The sequence below is a fragment of the Zingiber officinale genome, chromosome 2B (assembly GCF_018446385.1).
Source record: "Zingiber officinale cultivar Zhangliang chromosome 2B, Zo_v1.1, whole genome shotgun sequence".
Lineage (NCBI taxonomy): Eukaryota > Viridiplantae > Streptophyta > Magnoliopsida > Zingiberales > Zingiberaceae > Zingiber > Zingiber officinale.
Window position 1 is genome coordinate 127,894,533 of NC_055989.1, and position 15,288 is coordinate 127,909,820.

At 42.0% G+C, this 15,288-nt stretch overlaps 3 protein-coding genes and 1 non-coding gene across 6 annotated transcripts; 1 reads left to right on the forward strand and 3 right to left on the reverse strand.

Moving 5' to 3' along the window:
- Positions 1–545: 545 nt before the first annotated feature.
- LOC122048682 lies at positions 546–1,484 on the reverse strand. Its single transcript, XM_042610216.1, has one exon. It carries the CDS (start codon positions 1,482–1,484, stop codon positions 546–548), a length of 939 nt encoding a protein of 312 aa, XP_042466150.1.
- Positions 1,485–5,715: 4,231 nt separating this feature from the next.
- LOC122050020 lies at positions 5,716–5,793 on the reverse strand. The gene has a single exon (XR_006131240.1). It is a non-coding gene; the product is annotated as a small nucleolar RNA snoR35 (small nucleolar RNA).
- On the forward strand, positions 5,745–6,575 carry LOC122048683 (probable NOT transcription complex subunit VIP2; the record flags this gene model as incomplete). The annotated part of the gene is made up of 3 exons (XM_042610218.1): positions 5,745–5,793; positions 5,883–6,061; positions 6,157–6,575. Coding segments are annotated over 3 exons (642 nt in total), but the record flags the coding sequence as incomplete, so codon positions are not given.
- Positions 6,576–9,132: 2,557 nt separating this feature from the next.
- LOC122047096 (G-type lectin S-receptor-like serine/threonine-protein kinase At4g27290) lies at positions 9,133–12,491 on the reverse strand. Of its 3 annotated transcripts, none has more exons than XM_042608145.1 (7): positions 11,207–12,491; positions 11,013–11,147; positions 10,418–10,557; positions 10,138–10,348; positions 9,809–10,046; positions 9,601–9,739; positions 9,133–9,526 (listed from the first exon to the last, which is right to left on the reverse strand). In XM_042608145.1, the coding sequence occupies exons 1-7, from the start codon at positions 12,486–12,488 to the stop codon at positions 9,218–9,220; spliced, it is 2,454 nt and encodes an 817-aa protein (XP_042464079.1). In that variant the 5' UTR covers positions 12,489–12,491; the 3' UTR covers positions 9,133–9,217. The 3 variants fall into 3 exon arrangements, 2 of the variants coding, with proteins under 2 accessions (XP_042464079.1, XP_042464078.1); XM_042608144.1 differs by having other exon boundaries at positions 10,418–10,560; XR_006130473.1 differs by having other exon boundaries at positions 9,501–9,526; positions 9,601–9,662; positions 10,418–10,560.
- Positions 12,492–15,288: the final 2,797 nt, after the last annotated feature.

Consider the following 15,288-nt stretch of genomic DNA (forward strand, 5'->3'; position numbering starts at 1 on the left):
GCTTGTTATTATATTAGGATTAAGAGCACACACTTCCATAATAACTGAGGTCTTTGTTCCTTTATAAAGTCAGTATAAAAGGAACGACCTCAAATGGTCCTACTCAATACACTCTAAGTGTACTAGTGTAATTATATAGTTAAGATAAACTAATACCTAATTACACTACGACCTTCCAATGGTTTGTTCCTTTCCATCATGGCCGTGAGCTACTGTTTATAATTTATAAGGTACTAATAACATGATCCTCTGTGTGTGACACCACACACCATGTTATCTACAATATAAATTAATTGAACAACTACATTTATCATAAATGTAAACATTTGACCAATGTAATTCTTATTTCTAGATAAATGTTTATACCAAAAGCTAGGCTTTTAGTATACACTCTAACAGTTGTAGGAGGATGTCGAATCCACCACAATAAAAGTGCTTCTTCGCATCCTCAATAAGGGCTCGCTACCCAAATATATGGCTAGCTTGATTCGTCTCATTGGTCTTACCTCATTACTGGTGAACCCGTACAATGAAGTGGCTACTGGCTAGAGCTCACTGGCATCGATTTGCATGCCATCGAATGCATTCTTGAATAGCACGTTGATAGAGCTTCCGGTATCAACAAAAACTCTGGCCACATAGTTGTTGGCTATGATTGCTTTAATTATTAGGACATCATCATGCAGGAGCTCCGACCTTTCTAGATCATGCGGCCCGAAGCTGATCACGGGCTCGACAGCTTGCTCCCGGCTGCATCCCAACGCATGTATTTCTAAGTGGCGTTCATGAGACTTCCGGGCCCTGGCAGAGTCTCCATCTGTGGGTCCTCCAGAGATCATGTCGATCTCTCGAATGACGACATTTCTCCTATTTTCTTCCTCAAGGATTTTTGTTTGCTCTTTACCTTGGCATGGCTGCTGGCTTCCCTGACCTGCATTTTCAGGCAGGGATCTACCTGAGTGACCTGTTGCAACAGGGTGGTTGGGCATCAACCTTTGAAGCTTGGGCGCAATCTCGAGTGGAGGTAGGCCAAGTTCTACTGTGCGACGAGAGTCACAAGCGAACTGGACGCAATCTCTAGTGGAGCGGGTGTGGGACCTGTGGTAAGTACAATAGCAGGGCCCCCACTGACCTGGTTTGGGGGCTTGGATAGCTTCTACCCTCTGAGCCGTCTTGGAAATTGGATCGGGTGGAAAGCCTGGTCGGGCATCCTTAGAGCGAGGAAAAGGCTGAGCGAGAGGTTGGGACGACTTGCTCTCTGACTTGTTGGCAAGAGCATGCACCTTGTCTGCTTTCCACCGAGCTGCCTGGGCTTCTTCTACATTGATATAGCTGGCTGCCTTCCCTAGCATCTCATCAAAATTCTTTACTGACTCCCGAATGAGAGCCCCGAAGAACTCCCCCTCTACCAGACCTGGGAGAAGGCGCTCATCAATATCTCCGAAGTAGCGGAAGGGACATCCTGGGCTACCTGGTTGAAGCATTTGATATAACTCCTCAAGGGTTACGCAGACCCTTGTTTGAGGGAAAAGAGACAGTGGTCTGTCTTCTACTACTTCCTGCTACTGGAAAAATGATGCAGGAAAACAGTATTGAAATCTTGGAAGCAGGTGATAGACTCATTCGGCAATCCATCGAACCATTTTTGTGCTGAGGCGGATAGAGTGTTTAGGAACACTCAGCACTTAATGGCATCACTATATTGGTGCAGTAGCACAACGTTCTGCAATTTTTGGAGATGATCCTCAGGGTCCTTGCTACCATCATACTCTCACTACAAGAAAAACACTCATAGACATCGGTGGAACAACAACGATTTTAAGTAAAAACCGATGTATTTGAGTATTTTACATCGGTTTTTCCAAAAACCGGTGTCTATGAGCGCAGATTTTCGCTCATAGACATCGGTTTTTTTAGCCGATGTCTATGAGCGCCTTTTTTTCATTAATAGACACCGATTTTAATCGCGATTTTTAAAACTGGTGTCTATGAACCAAAATTCTGGTGGACTTTCTTAGCGCTCTTTCTTTTGGGCTTCTCCTCGCCCACCATAAATCGAAACCCTAATCCTCCACATCCTCCTTTTAGGAGTTACCATTTGAAAGACGAGCAATGGATCTCTCGACGGCGATGTGGACGATGGTCGTCGTCGGCACAATCGCGGTCTACTGGTTCGTGTGGGTGATGGGCTCGGCGGAAGTGAAAGGCAAGCGGGCAGTGAACCTTAAGATGGGATCGATCATGCGGGATAAGGTGCAGGACAAGTACAAGCAGTACTTGTCCTTCTTTCTCCGCTCCAAGGAGGGCATTGCCACCGCGCCCGACGACGATAACGTCCCTGCCTTCGTCGACACCTTCTACAACCTCGTCACAGACATCTACGAGTGGGGATGGGGGCAGTCCTTCCACTTCTCGCCCTCACTTCCCGGCCGCTCCCACCGGGAAGCCACACGCATCCACGAGGAGCCCGCCGCTGATCTGAGAGATGGGGATCTCATCTCTCAGATCCCCATCTGAGGTCGCTCGCTCCTCCTTCCCTTCACTATGACCGGCAAAAGGATGGTCGCCCCATTTCTCTTGCTGCTAATCGCGTCCTGCTAATCTCTCTTGCTGCTAATCGCGCTCCGGGGCGAAGTTCGACCGCGCCCTCTACTGTCATTACACAGACCCCGTCTGGGACCATGTCCCCGTCATGCTCGGCGAGGTGCTCGACGCATTCCGTTCCCACTGCCTCCGCTCCTTCATTAACTGTACCCTCGGCGCCGCCGGGCACTCCGCCGCTGTCCGTTCGTCCTTCTCCCCCCCAAGCTCTTCTCTCAAGTTCTGACCTTTTTCCTTAGCACTCCCATCATCCCTGATTCGCTTCGCGCTATTCTTTGCCACAGATCGTAGATGCCCATCCGGAGTTGGAGTTGTTCGTGGGAATGGATATGGATGCTTCAATCCATGACCAGACCCGGGCTCGGATAAAGAAGCTCTTGGCTGTGGATTCGCACGACAGCAAGTTGAAAGCTTACAATCATGTCAGAAACTTCAAGTACATCAAGTCGGTGCTTGGCGGCGTTGATGAGAACCTGCTTGACGTTGGGGTTAACGACATCTTGATGGACCTTGGAATCTCATCCATGCAGGTTATTGTTTAGTTGCACTTCTCATGTTTGATGAATTGCCGAAAAGAACTTACTTTGAATCTAATAAGTTGGTAAGCTATTTAACAGGTGGATGACTCTACAAGGGGATTTAGTGTGCAAGGTGATGGACCTTTGGATATGCGCATGAATCCTCAGGTTAGAGTTCTTAGATGAACTATTTTACTTTGATTATTGAATTAGGATATAAGGCAGTGTGAGTTTTTCACCCCTGCAGTAAAGTAGAATGAATGTGATTTATTCAGTAGGTTGCTTGCCTAATTACTACTTGCCTATAGGAAAACTAAATCAGCAATTAAAGGTGATTAATCATCTCTATTTTAAGTCATTTTGTTCTCCAAAGAAAGTATCTTTCTTCTAGTGCTCTGTCAAGCAAATGAAACATTTAATAAGACTGTTGATGCAGGCATTGACAATGAGAAGGCAGTCAAGCTTTATGAAGTTCCACTCGTCAAATTCTTGGAGCAGAAATAGCTTTGTCATTTGGGTGGTAAGTTCCTTAAATCCAAAATTTTGTATGAACTTTTAATACACTAGGAAAAGCATACAAGAATCTCTAGTAACATAAGACTCCTTATCAAAGGTAACACCTAACTCCAGTTTATGGATGATAGGTGTAAATGCTCTTTGCCTAAATGATCTTATAGAGCCTAGGAATGTATCTTACTTGTTTCCTTTATTAATATCATATCGTCACATCACATTATGCAGACTTGTTTCTTTCGTCAGTTTGGAAAGTCGGTCGTACGGGCTGACTACCTTACCCTTCGTCAGGGTTTTAGTTTGGTATGTTGGAAGTTTTAGAGATATTTTTATATTTGATATCTTGTTCATTAGTGATGTTGGCTTCATGAGTATAAAGGCCAGAGGTTAGACTCATGGAGTGTGATAAAGCATGAGTATAGGATAAAACCTTTATTTCTTAGTTGTCTTTGGGCTTGCCATAGATTGCCATCTTAAATTAATACAAATGCATGCCTGCTTTACTTTGGGAATGTTTCCAGATAAAATCTTGTCTTTCTGACTCGCTTAATTTATTCTTGTTGGGGGAAAAAAAAGGAAGAAGGAATCACTTTTGGTTAGGTTGTAATTGGGCAATGAAGCCAATCACTTACATCTTATGGTTACAGTTTCTCCTTTGAAGATAAAAACATTGCATTATAATCTTTATTTCTAAGAAATTTTTTAGTAGTACTTTAAACAAGTCTTCAGTATTTATAGTATAACTAGCATCATTTATTCTTCTAGTTGCTACCAGTGTAGCCACTTCATATGATTTGCTAACTTAATATCTAAAGTGCGCTTTATTTTTTGAGCTCGGGGTATAGTCAGAATTGCCAGTCGGACGTGCGGAGACTTTTTATTTATTGGCTGGCATAATGAAGGATCACTGCATCTAGAATTGAGTCTTTCTTGAGCACGTGGCAAAGTTATAATGTCTTGGCTTCTAAATATAACTCTTGCTTTTTTGATTTTCAGTTTATTAATTGCATTTTCTAGTCTCATTCGCATGACATAGGACTGTATAACCTGTATGCTCGATGTTCAGGTTTTTCTAATTCTCTCCTTTCCATATATTTTCTATGGAAAATTTGTGAGACAAATCATAGTTTTCCTTTTAGACCAATCAATTTTATGAGATAACTGCTGATATTTTCAAGTTGATGAAATACTACTTGACATTTTTTTTTAATTGCATCTCATTTTCAGTTGACATGTAATACTCTTGTTAATAGAACTGAATCTTGTGCCTACGAACTGAGTAGTGCCCCCAAGAATTTTGAATTGTATGATTTAACAACTATAGTTTTTATTGTTAAATATAGTTGTGGTTGACAACATTGATCAGTAGAAAATACACTTAGTTGCAAAAGGCTTCATCTAGACATTTTGTGAGGATTATTTGGGATATTTTCTCTCGTTGATGGAATTAATTTATTTTACTTAAAATTATTTTTCATGATCACTGGATTCTCCTTGGTATTATTCATGATTACCAGATAGATTTCATAAACATCGTACTAGGGTGTGTACAGAGAAATCACTAGGGTATGTTCCAATTTAAGAAAGTTATCTATGCTATCAAACAAATTTTTAGAGCATGGTTTAAGAAATCACAAGGTTACTAAAATGATAATCAAATCTTTATTGAGTACAACTTGACAAACTAAGCACCATAAATGTCTATGCTCCATTATGTTCTAGCTTGATGGAGAGAAGTAGAATAAATAGTTATAGACTTTAATATTTATCCCAAATTGCCTATCTATTATTTTATGTATGGGATTTGTATCTGATGTAATTTTACTCTTGGTATTAATAATATAATCCCTTATTCTTAGCTGAGTTTCAATTGTTAGAGATGAGTAGCTTTTGTTGTTTGGTGCAGATGTTCAATACAGTTTATGTAAATACTAACTTGATGCGGTTGTTTCTTTCTTGTTGGTTAGCATACCAAGTTTGTTAGCACCTAGCCCATGCCCTGTGCTTTTACTAGTCTTGCTTTTGTTGATCAAATTACTGGGTCTCTTGGTACAGTCAACTCTTAATGGTTCAACATCTAATCTTGCGGACTCCTCAGGCTGACCCTATACCACATTGTTTTCTGGCCAGTCTGTGGCAGTGCCTGGGTTCCATCCTTCTGGTTGGACATTCCTACATAAACTTTATTAACATATCCATGTGAAATTTTGCTTGTATGTGAAATTTTGATTACGGTTTGTAAAAAAATAGGTGGTCTTCAAGGATTGCATAATATTCATGGAAGCTTCAACCTGCCAAATGTGCCTGGTTCGCTTGCATCCAGAGAGGCCGCAATGGGTGTTGTACCATCAGGTGGTGTTCAGCAACCAGGAGGAAGCATTCCTAGTGGATGGTTCTCATCAAACAATCTTTTGGTTGCATTATCTCAGGTTTGGCATGAGTTTATTTTCACATTACTTCACTGCATCATATGGTCCTTTGAATGTGTTTTATAGTATTGATTCTAGATTTTTTTTTCATGAAGATGCCTCATGGCTATGGTGTCACAAATAGAGGGGGTATTAATGTTGTTGGAAATCATGCTTTTAGTAGTAGTAATATTAATGGAGTCACTGGGTCAATAACTGGTATTTCCTCAAGTTCAGCTTCTGGGAATCGTAGTTCTGTTCTTGGTTTGGGAGTTTCTCCAGTATTGGGTAATGTAGGGCCAAGACTTACAAGCTCTGTAGGCAACATTGTTGGCAGTGGTAACATGGGAAGAAGCATCAGTTCTGGAGGATTATCTGTGCCCGGTTTAGCTTCACGGGTAAACTTAGCTACTATGCACAGAGCAAGAAGGATAACGTTGGCACCAGTAAGAAACATATTTGTGTACTATCTATTACCTTTTGATGTTGTAAGAAGAATAGTTATGTGTAATTTGTGGATACCGACTTGATGTGCTCAATATATATTATCTTTTTATGTTGTAAGAAGAATATTTATGTGTTGGTTATATAGATATTGACTTGGTGTGTTTAGATACATCGGTGCATTTTTATTTGTGATTTTGTTAGTGAATTAATAATATTAACTTAATTTTATGATTTGCTTGGTGATAATATTGGTTTTTCACTATTTCGGAAATCGGATTTGTGTCGTTAAACAATATTGATATTACATCGGTTTTCCACTGTTGCAAAACCGACGTCATTAACTAATATTACATATAATATTACATCGGTTTTACACCCGATGTCGTTAAGTGATACTACACCGGTTTTAACCCAATGTCTAAAATGGCAGACCTTTTACATCGCCTTCATAGACATCGGTCGAAAATGTAATAGACATCGGTGGAAAACCGATATATATGAGGGTTTTTGTTGTAGTGTCTCCAATAGCTAGGGGCTTGTACCCCTTCGGTAGTTTTTCCTCAAGTACCCTTGGAGAGAAGAGCACTTGTTCGTCGGGCATCTCCTTTGGCTCTTCCCGGAGGACTATGGTTTTCCTCTTCTTCGAATCCCTAGGCGGGGAGCTCTCGACCATAGAGGCATGTGGTTGTTCTTTCTTATTATGACAGTTCAGGCTCTTGTTGTAAAAGTCCGGGCAGGGCTCTCGATAAAAGGCTTGAGGGAAATCCTCGAGCTGTCTTCCTTTAGATCCCCTATCTGAGACACGGGTCTGGTCATTGGAAATTACGGGCATCTTGTGTGGGCGTGAAGAAGTGGTTTGTTTTTCGGAAGTCATCCGCCTCTTGGGCTCCTTGAACGGTTCATATTGTCCTGCTGTCATGGTGATGTTGATTCTTCCGGTATCCTCCATCTTCACGTTCCAGAATAGGTGAAGGAGATTCCTACAGATAGTGCCAAATTGATGCTTTCCCGAATCTGAGTCAGACGACGAAGGTCGGATGAGCTGTTACTGGTGTTGATGGAGAGGCGACTAGGACACTCTTATCGTACGTACCCAAGAGAACAAACCCTCACATGCCGCTGATGAACGGCGATCACTGAGCTGACGGTACTCTGGTACTTTATGCTTTGCGCATACTCATACAAGCACACAAAACTCGGCGCAAGCCCTCCGACTCTTAAGTCAGGTACTTTTTCCCTGGAAGAACAGTGTACGAAGGAAAAAGAACTGTAGAAGACAAGTGCGAATGTGCGAGAGAGCGTACCTGCTCGAGGGAGAGGACCTCCCTTTTTATATGACCATGCGTACTTCTAGAGCCTGACCGATGTCAGAGAATGTTGGGTGGCAAGGCCTGTCGGGTGATGGAGGACGCGTGGCATCCTCCCATGGACTGGAAGAAGGTTCCCTTCGTAGATGACCACAGACTATTGGAATATTTCCTGACATACAACAATTATTATTTGGCAGGCGGTTACAATTCCTTGACCTTGTTGTTGCCTAGTACCTTCTGTTTTATCCAGGTTTGACTAGGGGTAGCTTGGGATGACTTGTCAGGTATAACGCCTGGCTCGAGTCATGATGCGATGGACAAGCTATGACGAGAGCCCCATCCTCTCATTTGGATTGCTAAAGAGCCGATTGGGAGTTGGCCTACTGAGAGCACCAGGCCTAGATATATAGACCGAGCTGTAAGCACCCAACCGTTCGAAGCAGGCCAGGCATTACCTCAGTTATACATCATGTCTCAGATCTACGCTCCTGACCTGTAAGCACACGACCAGGAATCATGTGGATGATGACGTCAGGCGGTCCCACTTTTCTTTCCCTAACTGCTGACTGCCATGTCCTCTTGATTTCTAACTGTGACTTCCCCTTGACTTCTAACTGCCGCATCCCCTTGACTTCTGACTGTCTGACCTTATCGGCCCCTACCATTATGCATCATATCACATATGTATCAATAAGTGATGTATTTAAGAAGTGAAAAATTTAATAAAAAGTGATACATTTAATGAAAAAAGTGTTGCATTATTGGGTTAAAAAATTGTAAACATGGTTGCTATTAATAGTAAAAAAGTGTTGCAATTGCTCAAGGGTAACAAAAAAATAAGTGTTGTTGTTTGAAGAAAAAGTATTGCATATAGAGAAGCGTTGTCTTTGCTATATATCGTAACAGTTGGAAAAAGTGTTACATAAAATGACAAAAGTGTTGGGTTACATCTAACACAACAAGACTTTATAAGATAGAGTCAAAAGTGTTACCTTAGGCATAAAGCAATATTTATAGGCCAAAAATAATACTTTTGTGATGATGCCTTAGGCTTATTTTGTAATAGTGAAAGTTTACTTGGTTCTTCAATAATATGGTAAAAGGTGATTCGCTCGTCCCCAGCGCCCCCGCCAACCCATTCCTAGGCCAACATGAAGAAAGTAAATCACCGGTGGCTACTAGTCATTAGTGTAGGTGGTCAAGCCATGGGCGAAAGACATGCTCAGATACGCCAATTGCGACCCTAAAATCGTATGTGACAATACCCCATATTTTAACCATCGCACCACCCTGAAAAGACACTTGATTCTTCAATAATGAACTACCAGTTACTAATATTGTGTTGCTTGATAACAGAGAGTTGGAAAGAAAAATACAACTCTTTACAGAATTTATATAGTAATTTTATAGCTACTGCTTGTTATCGACCTTCAAACATTGTAATAGACAACCGATTGTTCGATAACAAAGCACCCTTGCTTGACGATGAATCAGTGTCAATTTGATCACCTATAACAGCAAAACCAGGTTGCTTGGGTTCCAATAACAAAGAACTATTGCTTCCCAACATTAGTAACACCAAAGATATTTCAGGTCTATCTTCTGGTCGCTCTTGAACGCATAAAAGTCCGATTTTTATACATCTCAAAACTTCATCCAAAGGAAAAGAATGGTGGATGAAATCTTCAACTATTTCAAAAGCTCTATTTTCTTTCCATAAGCTCCAAACCTAGAAGAAACTATAGTTAGAGCCATATGTATAAAATATGCCCACACTTTAACTTTTACACAAGTTTCACATACCTTTCCTAGAAGATTATGATGATAAGCTCCGTTATTCTTTTCACCCGTTATAATTTCAAGCACTATCACACCAAAACTAAATATATCAGATTTCACCGAAAATATTCCATTCATCGCATATTCGGGAGACATATATCCACTGCATCAAAATATTAATGAATTATAAAATTAATTTAAAATTTTTCTAAGAGTAATTTGAAAGACTTACTATGTTCCTGCGACTCTCTTGGTATTTCCTATTATTTCATCTCCACTGAATAATTTTGCCATGCCAAAATCAGATATTTTAGGATTCATATCCTTGTCGAGAAGTATGTTGCTAGTTTTCAAATCCCTATGTATGATTCTGTATCGAGAATCATGGTGAAGATAAAGCAAGCCTCGAGCAATGCCAAGTATGATATTGTATCGCATTCTCCAATCCAACATTCGACATCTATCTTTATCTGGTTGATTGATAAATAACAAGCCAAGGGATAGTCAAGCATCTTGCATATCGATTTAACTCGAATCTCATGAATCACAAGAGATACTAACCAAATAAGAAGGTATCCAAGCTTCCATTGAGCATGTACTCGTAGATCAACATTCTTTCTCCCCCCTGAACACAACAGCCAAGAAGGCGAACAAGGTTCCTGTGTTGCAGCTTGGCGATCACCATCACCTCGTTCTTGAACTCATCCGTGCCCTGCATCGACGTCTTTGATAACCTCTTCACAGCTATTTCCTGACCTTCCTTCAACTTTCCCTGAGCGTACACACATATCAGGAAACTCACTCACAAAGCTCTTGCAGTGGCAATCACAGTCCCAAATACCTTATAAACAGGGCCAAATCCACCCTCACCGAGCTTGTTGTCAGCGCAAAAGTCTCCGGTTGCCTCTGCAAGAGTACTCAAATCGAATAGCGGCATATCCAAGTTTTTCTCTTCCACTGCTTCTTCATCAGCATGATGCCCTGCTAAGAATAAGCCACAAGAAGTCAATAGAGATGTGTGTATTGAGGAAATATTCAAGAGATCGGATCCTCTGTCTCCAAAATCTCTTGTCTCCGTATCTCACTCATCACCCCCAGCCCATCGTTGAAGGCCGCCGGTCTGATCAGAACTATACCCTAGGAGGAAGATGAACCTAGAGGGATTGCTGCCAGCGCGATTAGCGCCAAAATCCAACCGGATCTGAGCAGACTTTCCTCTGCCGTCGATCTGAGTCCTGCTCAGATCCGATTGGATTCCGATGCTAATTGCTTTGGTAGATCTCCCTGATTTCATCTTCCCCTAGGATATAGTTTTGATGTGATCGGAGGCCGCTTGCAATAGGCTGGAGGTGATGAGTGAAACACGGAACAGGGAAAAAGTGGGCCAGGGATCAGGGGATTTGATTTCAATATTCAAGGTTTTTTTTCTCACTCACTCGTTTTGTTGTTTCTCGTCTTCCTTCGTCTCCAAAGGAGAATCACGGCAGTAGCCAAGAGAAACGTCGCTAACACCGGGGCCACTACGATCACAGCTACCCGCTTCTTGTTGCCATGGCCACTAGACATCGATTCTGGAAGACAAAAGATGATCATGACTAACAATTGAAGAAAAATCATACGTAGCACGTACCTAAATCCGATCGTGCCAATCGAACGTAGAGATCTTGGCCGAAGCCGTTGTTGTAGTGTTTGATGTCGGTGAGGTTGGCGGTCCAGAAGATGCAGCCGCTGCCGCTGCTGATGTTGGCGCTGGCGAAGGCCGTACAGGAGCAATTCTTCAGGCACGAGGCCCTGCAGTCGACCAGGCTCCGCGTGCTCCAGTCCACCGTCGACGTAGACGTGTCTGGCAGCTTTACGTTGCTGAAGGTGAAGAAGCCGTCGGTTGCGTTGCGGCAGTCCAACTCTGTCTTCCTCACGCAGCCGTCCGTCCAACCCCAGACGCCCCAGTTCCTGGGGTTCTTCGGCTGGAACCCCTGGATGCACCGGCAGATGGCAGATCCGTTCGGATCGCAAACGCCGTTGGGGCCGCACTGGGCGTAGTGGTCGCAGAGGTCCCTCGGATAGGAGTCTTGCGAAATCCATGACTGGCTCCCTTCCACCCACATCAGCACCTGTCCGGAGCCCTGCGGCGTCACGGTCACCCTCACCAAGACCGATGGGTCGCGGACGGTGTACCAGTAGATGAACTCCCGAGAGCTGACCATGAAGAAGTAATCGATCAAGTCCTGCGAGTTGATCGTCGGCACGCCGCCCAGGTAGACCCCGTTCCATGGCCCTAATCGCGCCACCTGCTCGGAGTCCTGCCACAGGAATTGCTGCGGAACTCCGTCAAGGTCCATTGCCAGCACGTAGCTTCCCGGCGCCGGGTCGCCGGTGCTTGCCCATGACGTGATGTTGACGTTGCGCCCGCTCGAGTCGTCCCTCCCGAATATCATGCCAGAGAGGAACGTGTCCGTCGGGAAGTCGAAGCTCTGCCATGAAACAGAGTCGCTGTTCGGGTCGTCCCTGATGACGAGGTTCCCATCGTCGCGGAGTGTCGCAACTGGGCTATAGGCTCTGTTAGAAGAAGAAGAAGAAGAAGACGACGACCAGAACAGCGTGGAGTTGTCGTCGGTGACGACGAGGGTCCCATTGGAGGCGAGGGAGAGGCGTCCGGAGCCGCCGTTGATTGGGCGTTGACGGTTCGCAACCCATACGACGGCTTTGTCGGAGATGTTGTGGTACCATATGCCGACGTAGTGGTTCTGCGTGCCGGCAGGGTTGAAGAACCCCAACTCGAACCTCCCGCCGGCGGAGACCAAGTTTCCACTGCCGCCGTCGTCGAGCAGGGGCTGCGTCGGAGTCAAGCTATCGCCGGCAATCGAGAAAGAAAAGAGGCTGAGGAGGTAGAGAAGGAATGCAATCCCTCTCATGGCGGCGTGAGCTTAGCGTGGAATTTGTCGAACAGAATAAGTAAATATACATTTAAAGTCAATGAAGTCACCGGGAAATGATGATCAAAAACCGACGGTCAGTAAATCAAAAAGACCGCTGCTTTTAAATTATGAGATCATGATCTCATGCTGAGTAATCCATGCGAGTTGACCTTCATTTATTTATAAAATTAAAAATTAAAAACCAAAAACCTAATGTCTTTTAACCTTTTTTCTAATGTTTTACTACATTTGTTAATTTAATTTATCCTTTAACATGAAATTCAAGCCTCGAATGACCGGTACACTACTTCACTCCATGGTTAAGAATTCTTGACTCATTCATTGGACACAAATGGTTGTCAAAGCTAAGTTCCTCCCATGTCATTATTTTTTTATGGTTTAAAGACAACTCTTCAAATTTTTTTTATCACACTAGGTATTCTGTCTTGACCGATTAATTTTGAAATAATCAGTTTGATTTAATAAAATGTTCATAAGTCATTAGAATAAATTTAACGGACGGTCAACAACCTAACACAAGTACTTGTAATAAACGGTCTAACAAATTAACATTTCAAATTTATCATTCCACTATATAAAAAAAAAATATCAACAACTCTTTATCCTCTTTAGATAGTTCATGGTTTAAGAACATTATTTGTTGGAGGATTGTTGATTTACCATTGTTGATTCAGTTATACTATATTGAGATAATAATGTGGTCATAGCATAGGCAAGGAGTCAAGATCTCACCAACGATCCAAACATGTACTAATCAAGTATCATCTCCTCAAAGAAATTATTCAGAAGGGTGACCAGCGAGAACATCGCAGACCCACTTACAAAGCTCTTACCTCTGTAGAAACATGAGACTCATGTGAGGAGCCTACGACTGAGAGTCTATAGTGTTTGACAATAGTGCAAGTGAAAGATTGTTAGTATGTATACTTATGTACCAAGACACTCCTTATTTATTTTGTAGATAATTATTTCATAAAGTTAAATATTTATCATTAATTATTTACTTTTCTATACGTATATGATTAATAATAAAATCCTATATATTAATGGATATATTAATCTAAAAACAATCCCTGATCGGATAGATATCTAGAGGTGACATAGATATCTAGATCAACGCTGAGTATGACTAGGTCGAGATAGACCAATGAATGGATATCCCGGTTATATTTGGGGGTGCTTTGAGCTTAGAGGTACGCTGGACATGACCCGCTTAAGAGGAGACTACATATTAAGCATCATTGGTCATTCCTATTATCAACGGTGTAACTGATCTTTTGATTTAAGATCTTTATTAATTCTATGTGTAGAGTTATGTACTCCGACACCGTTAAAAGTAGTCTTTAATTGGATTATGATTAATACAGTAGTTGGGTGTATGACAAAACATAGAGAGAATAGTATTGAGTCAATAGAAGATTCATCGCTCTCTTGGATTAGGAGTTAACATCCTGGCCGCATGATAGAGATATTAATGACTCGAAATTCATAGCATGGGAGGAATGATTTATCATTCAAGAGAAGTCTATTATATCTTGGAAATCAAGCAAAACAATTAATTTGGTAATGAAGCATAATGAAGAGATTGAATTATACAGTAATAGGTTCATAGTGGTTTATAGTTTATGACTGATATTAATTTTATCACGTTGGGTGACTAAAAATTGTTGCTAGATGGTTATCTTAGTCTGTGTATGGATTTACACTACTTTCATGTATAAAACCTAGAGGGTTACACACATAGCACGTAGACATAAACATTATTTATAATTAATTATTTTGGTGTACACTAAAATTAATCAATTCATTATTTTAGAATAAGAATTAGTTGGATTATTAATTAATTATGAAATATCGGAAGCTAGTAGAGATCAAGATCAAATATGAATTTATTTGATCCAAAGGAAAAAGAATTCAAAGAGTCATCATAATGATGATTAATAAAGAATTCAAAGAGTCATCATAATGAAGGTCATAAATGAAGAATTTATAGAGGTCATAACTCTTCATTTTCCTAATTAATGGAGATCATAAATGAAAAATTAATAGAGACCTTAACTCTTTGTATGCCATCCTTGGAAAGATTCATGAAAAATTCCTTCTCTTGATTTCTCCCTCGTCGACTTCGACTTCTTCTTCGCTTTCTTCTATCGGAAGAGATCGATAATGCTTCCAAGGCTTTGTCGATCCAAGAGACTAGTACCTAATGAATCGTGTCAAGTTCGTGATATAGTGCACGTGGATACCACTAGAGGAGTCACTGTAAGTACCCCGTGGTAGTTTTGATATGATCAACTAAGTCAGATTAGGTCCTGTTGGTTTTTAACCCTTGTGTCTAAGTGTACAGGAACTTAGGAGCATAGGAAGTCAAGCGAAAGATATAGCTAGCGAGAATGACAGCACGGAAGAGAGCCGACGAGCCCGGTGCATATGAGGGACGAAGTGCTTAGAAGAGTACGCGAACGGACAAGAAGGAGGCGCGTGGCATTCCCAAGGGACAAGAAGCCGGAGCGGAAAATTGCTCGAAGGTCAAAAGTTGGGTTCAGGTGAGTACTATTCCGGATGACCGAGATCACCCAAGCAAGCAGACAAGAGCGAAAGACCTGGACCATGGCGAGTGGAACTAGAGCAGAAGATTGAGACCGAAAGTTGGGCTCCCGGACCAAATTTGGGTGCCTGGACTCGCCGGACTCTGGGTGCCCAGACCGGGATGTTTATCCGGAATGTGTCAAACATGATCCGTTGCGACAAGGATAAAGTTTTATCGCCCTCAAGG

What these genes read in the sequence shown, in the direction of transcription:
- LOC122047096 (XM_042608144.1), bottom strand. Translation starts at nt 12,488, where the DNA reads ATGAGAGGGATTGCATTCCTTCTCTACCTCCTCAGCCTCTTTTCTTTC. An exon ending in GACGAGAAACAACAAAACGA is followed by an intron (nt 10,561 to 11,012) that starts GTGAGTGAGAAA and finishes GCTTATTCTTAG; the next exon opens with CAGGGCATCATGCTGATGAA. An exon ending in ATCATAATCTTCTAGGAAAG is followed by an intron (nt 9,527 to 9,600) that starts GTATGTGAAACT and finishes AGTTTCTTCTAG; the next exon opens with GTTTGGAGCTTATGGAAAGA.
- LOC122048682 (XM_042610216.1), bottom strand. Translation starts at nt 1,484, where the DNA reads ATGCTTCAACCAGGTAGCCCAGGATGTCCCTTCCGCTACTTCGGAGAT.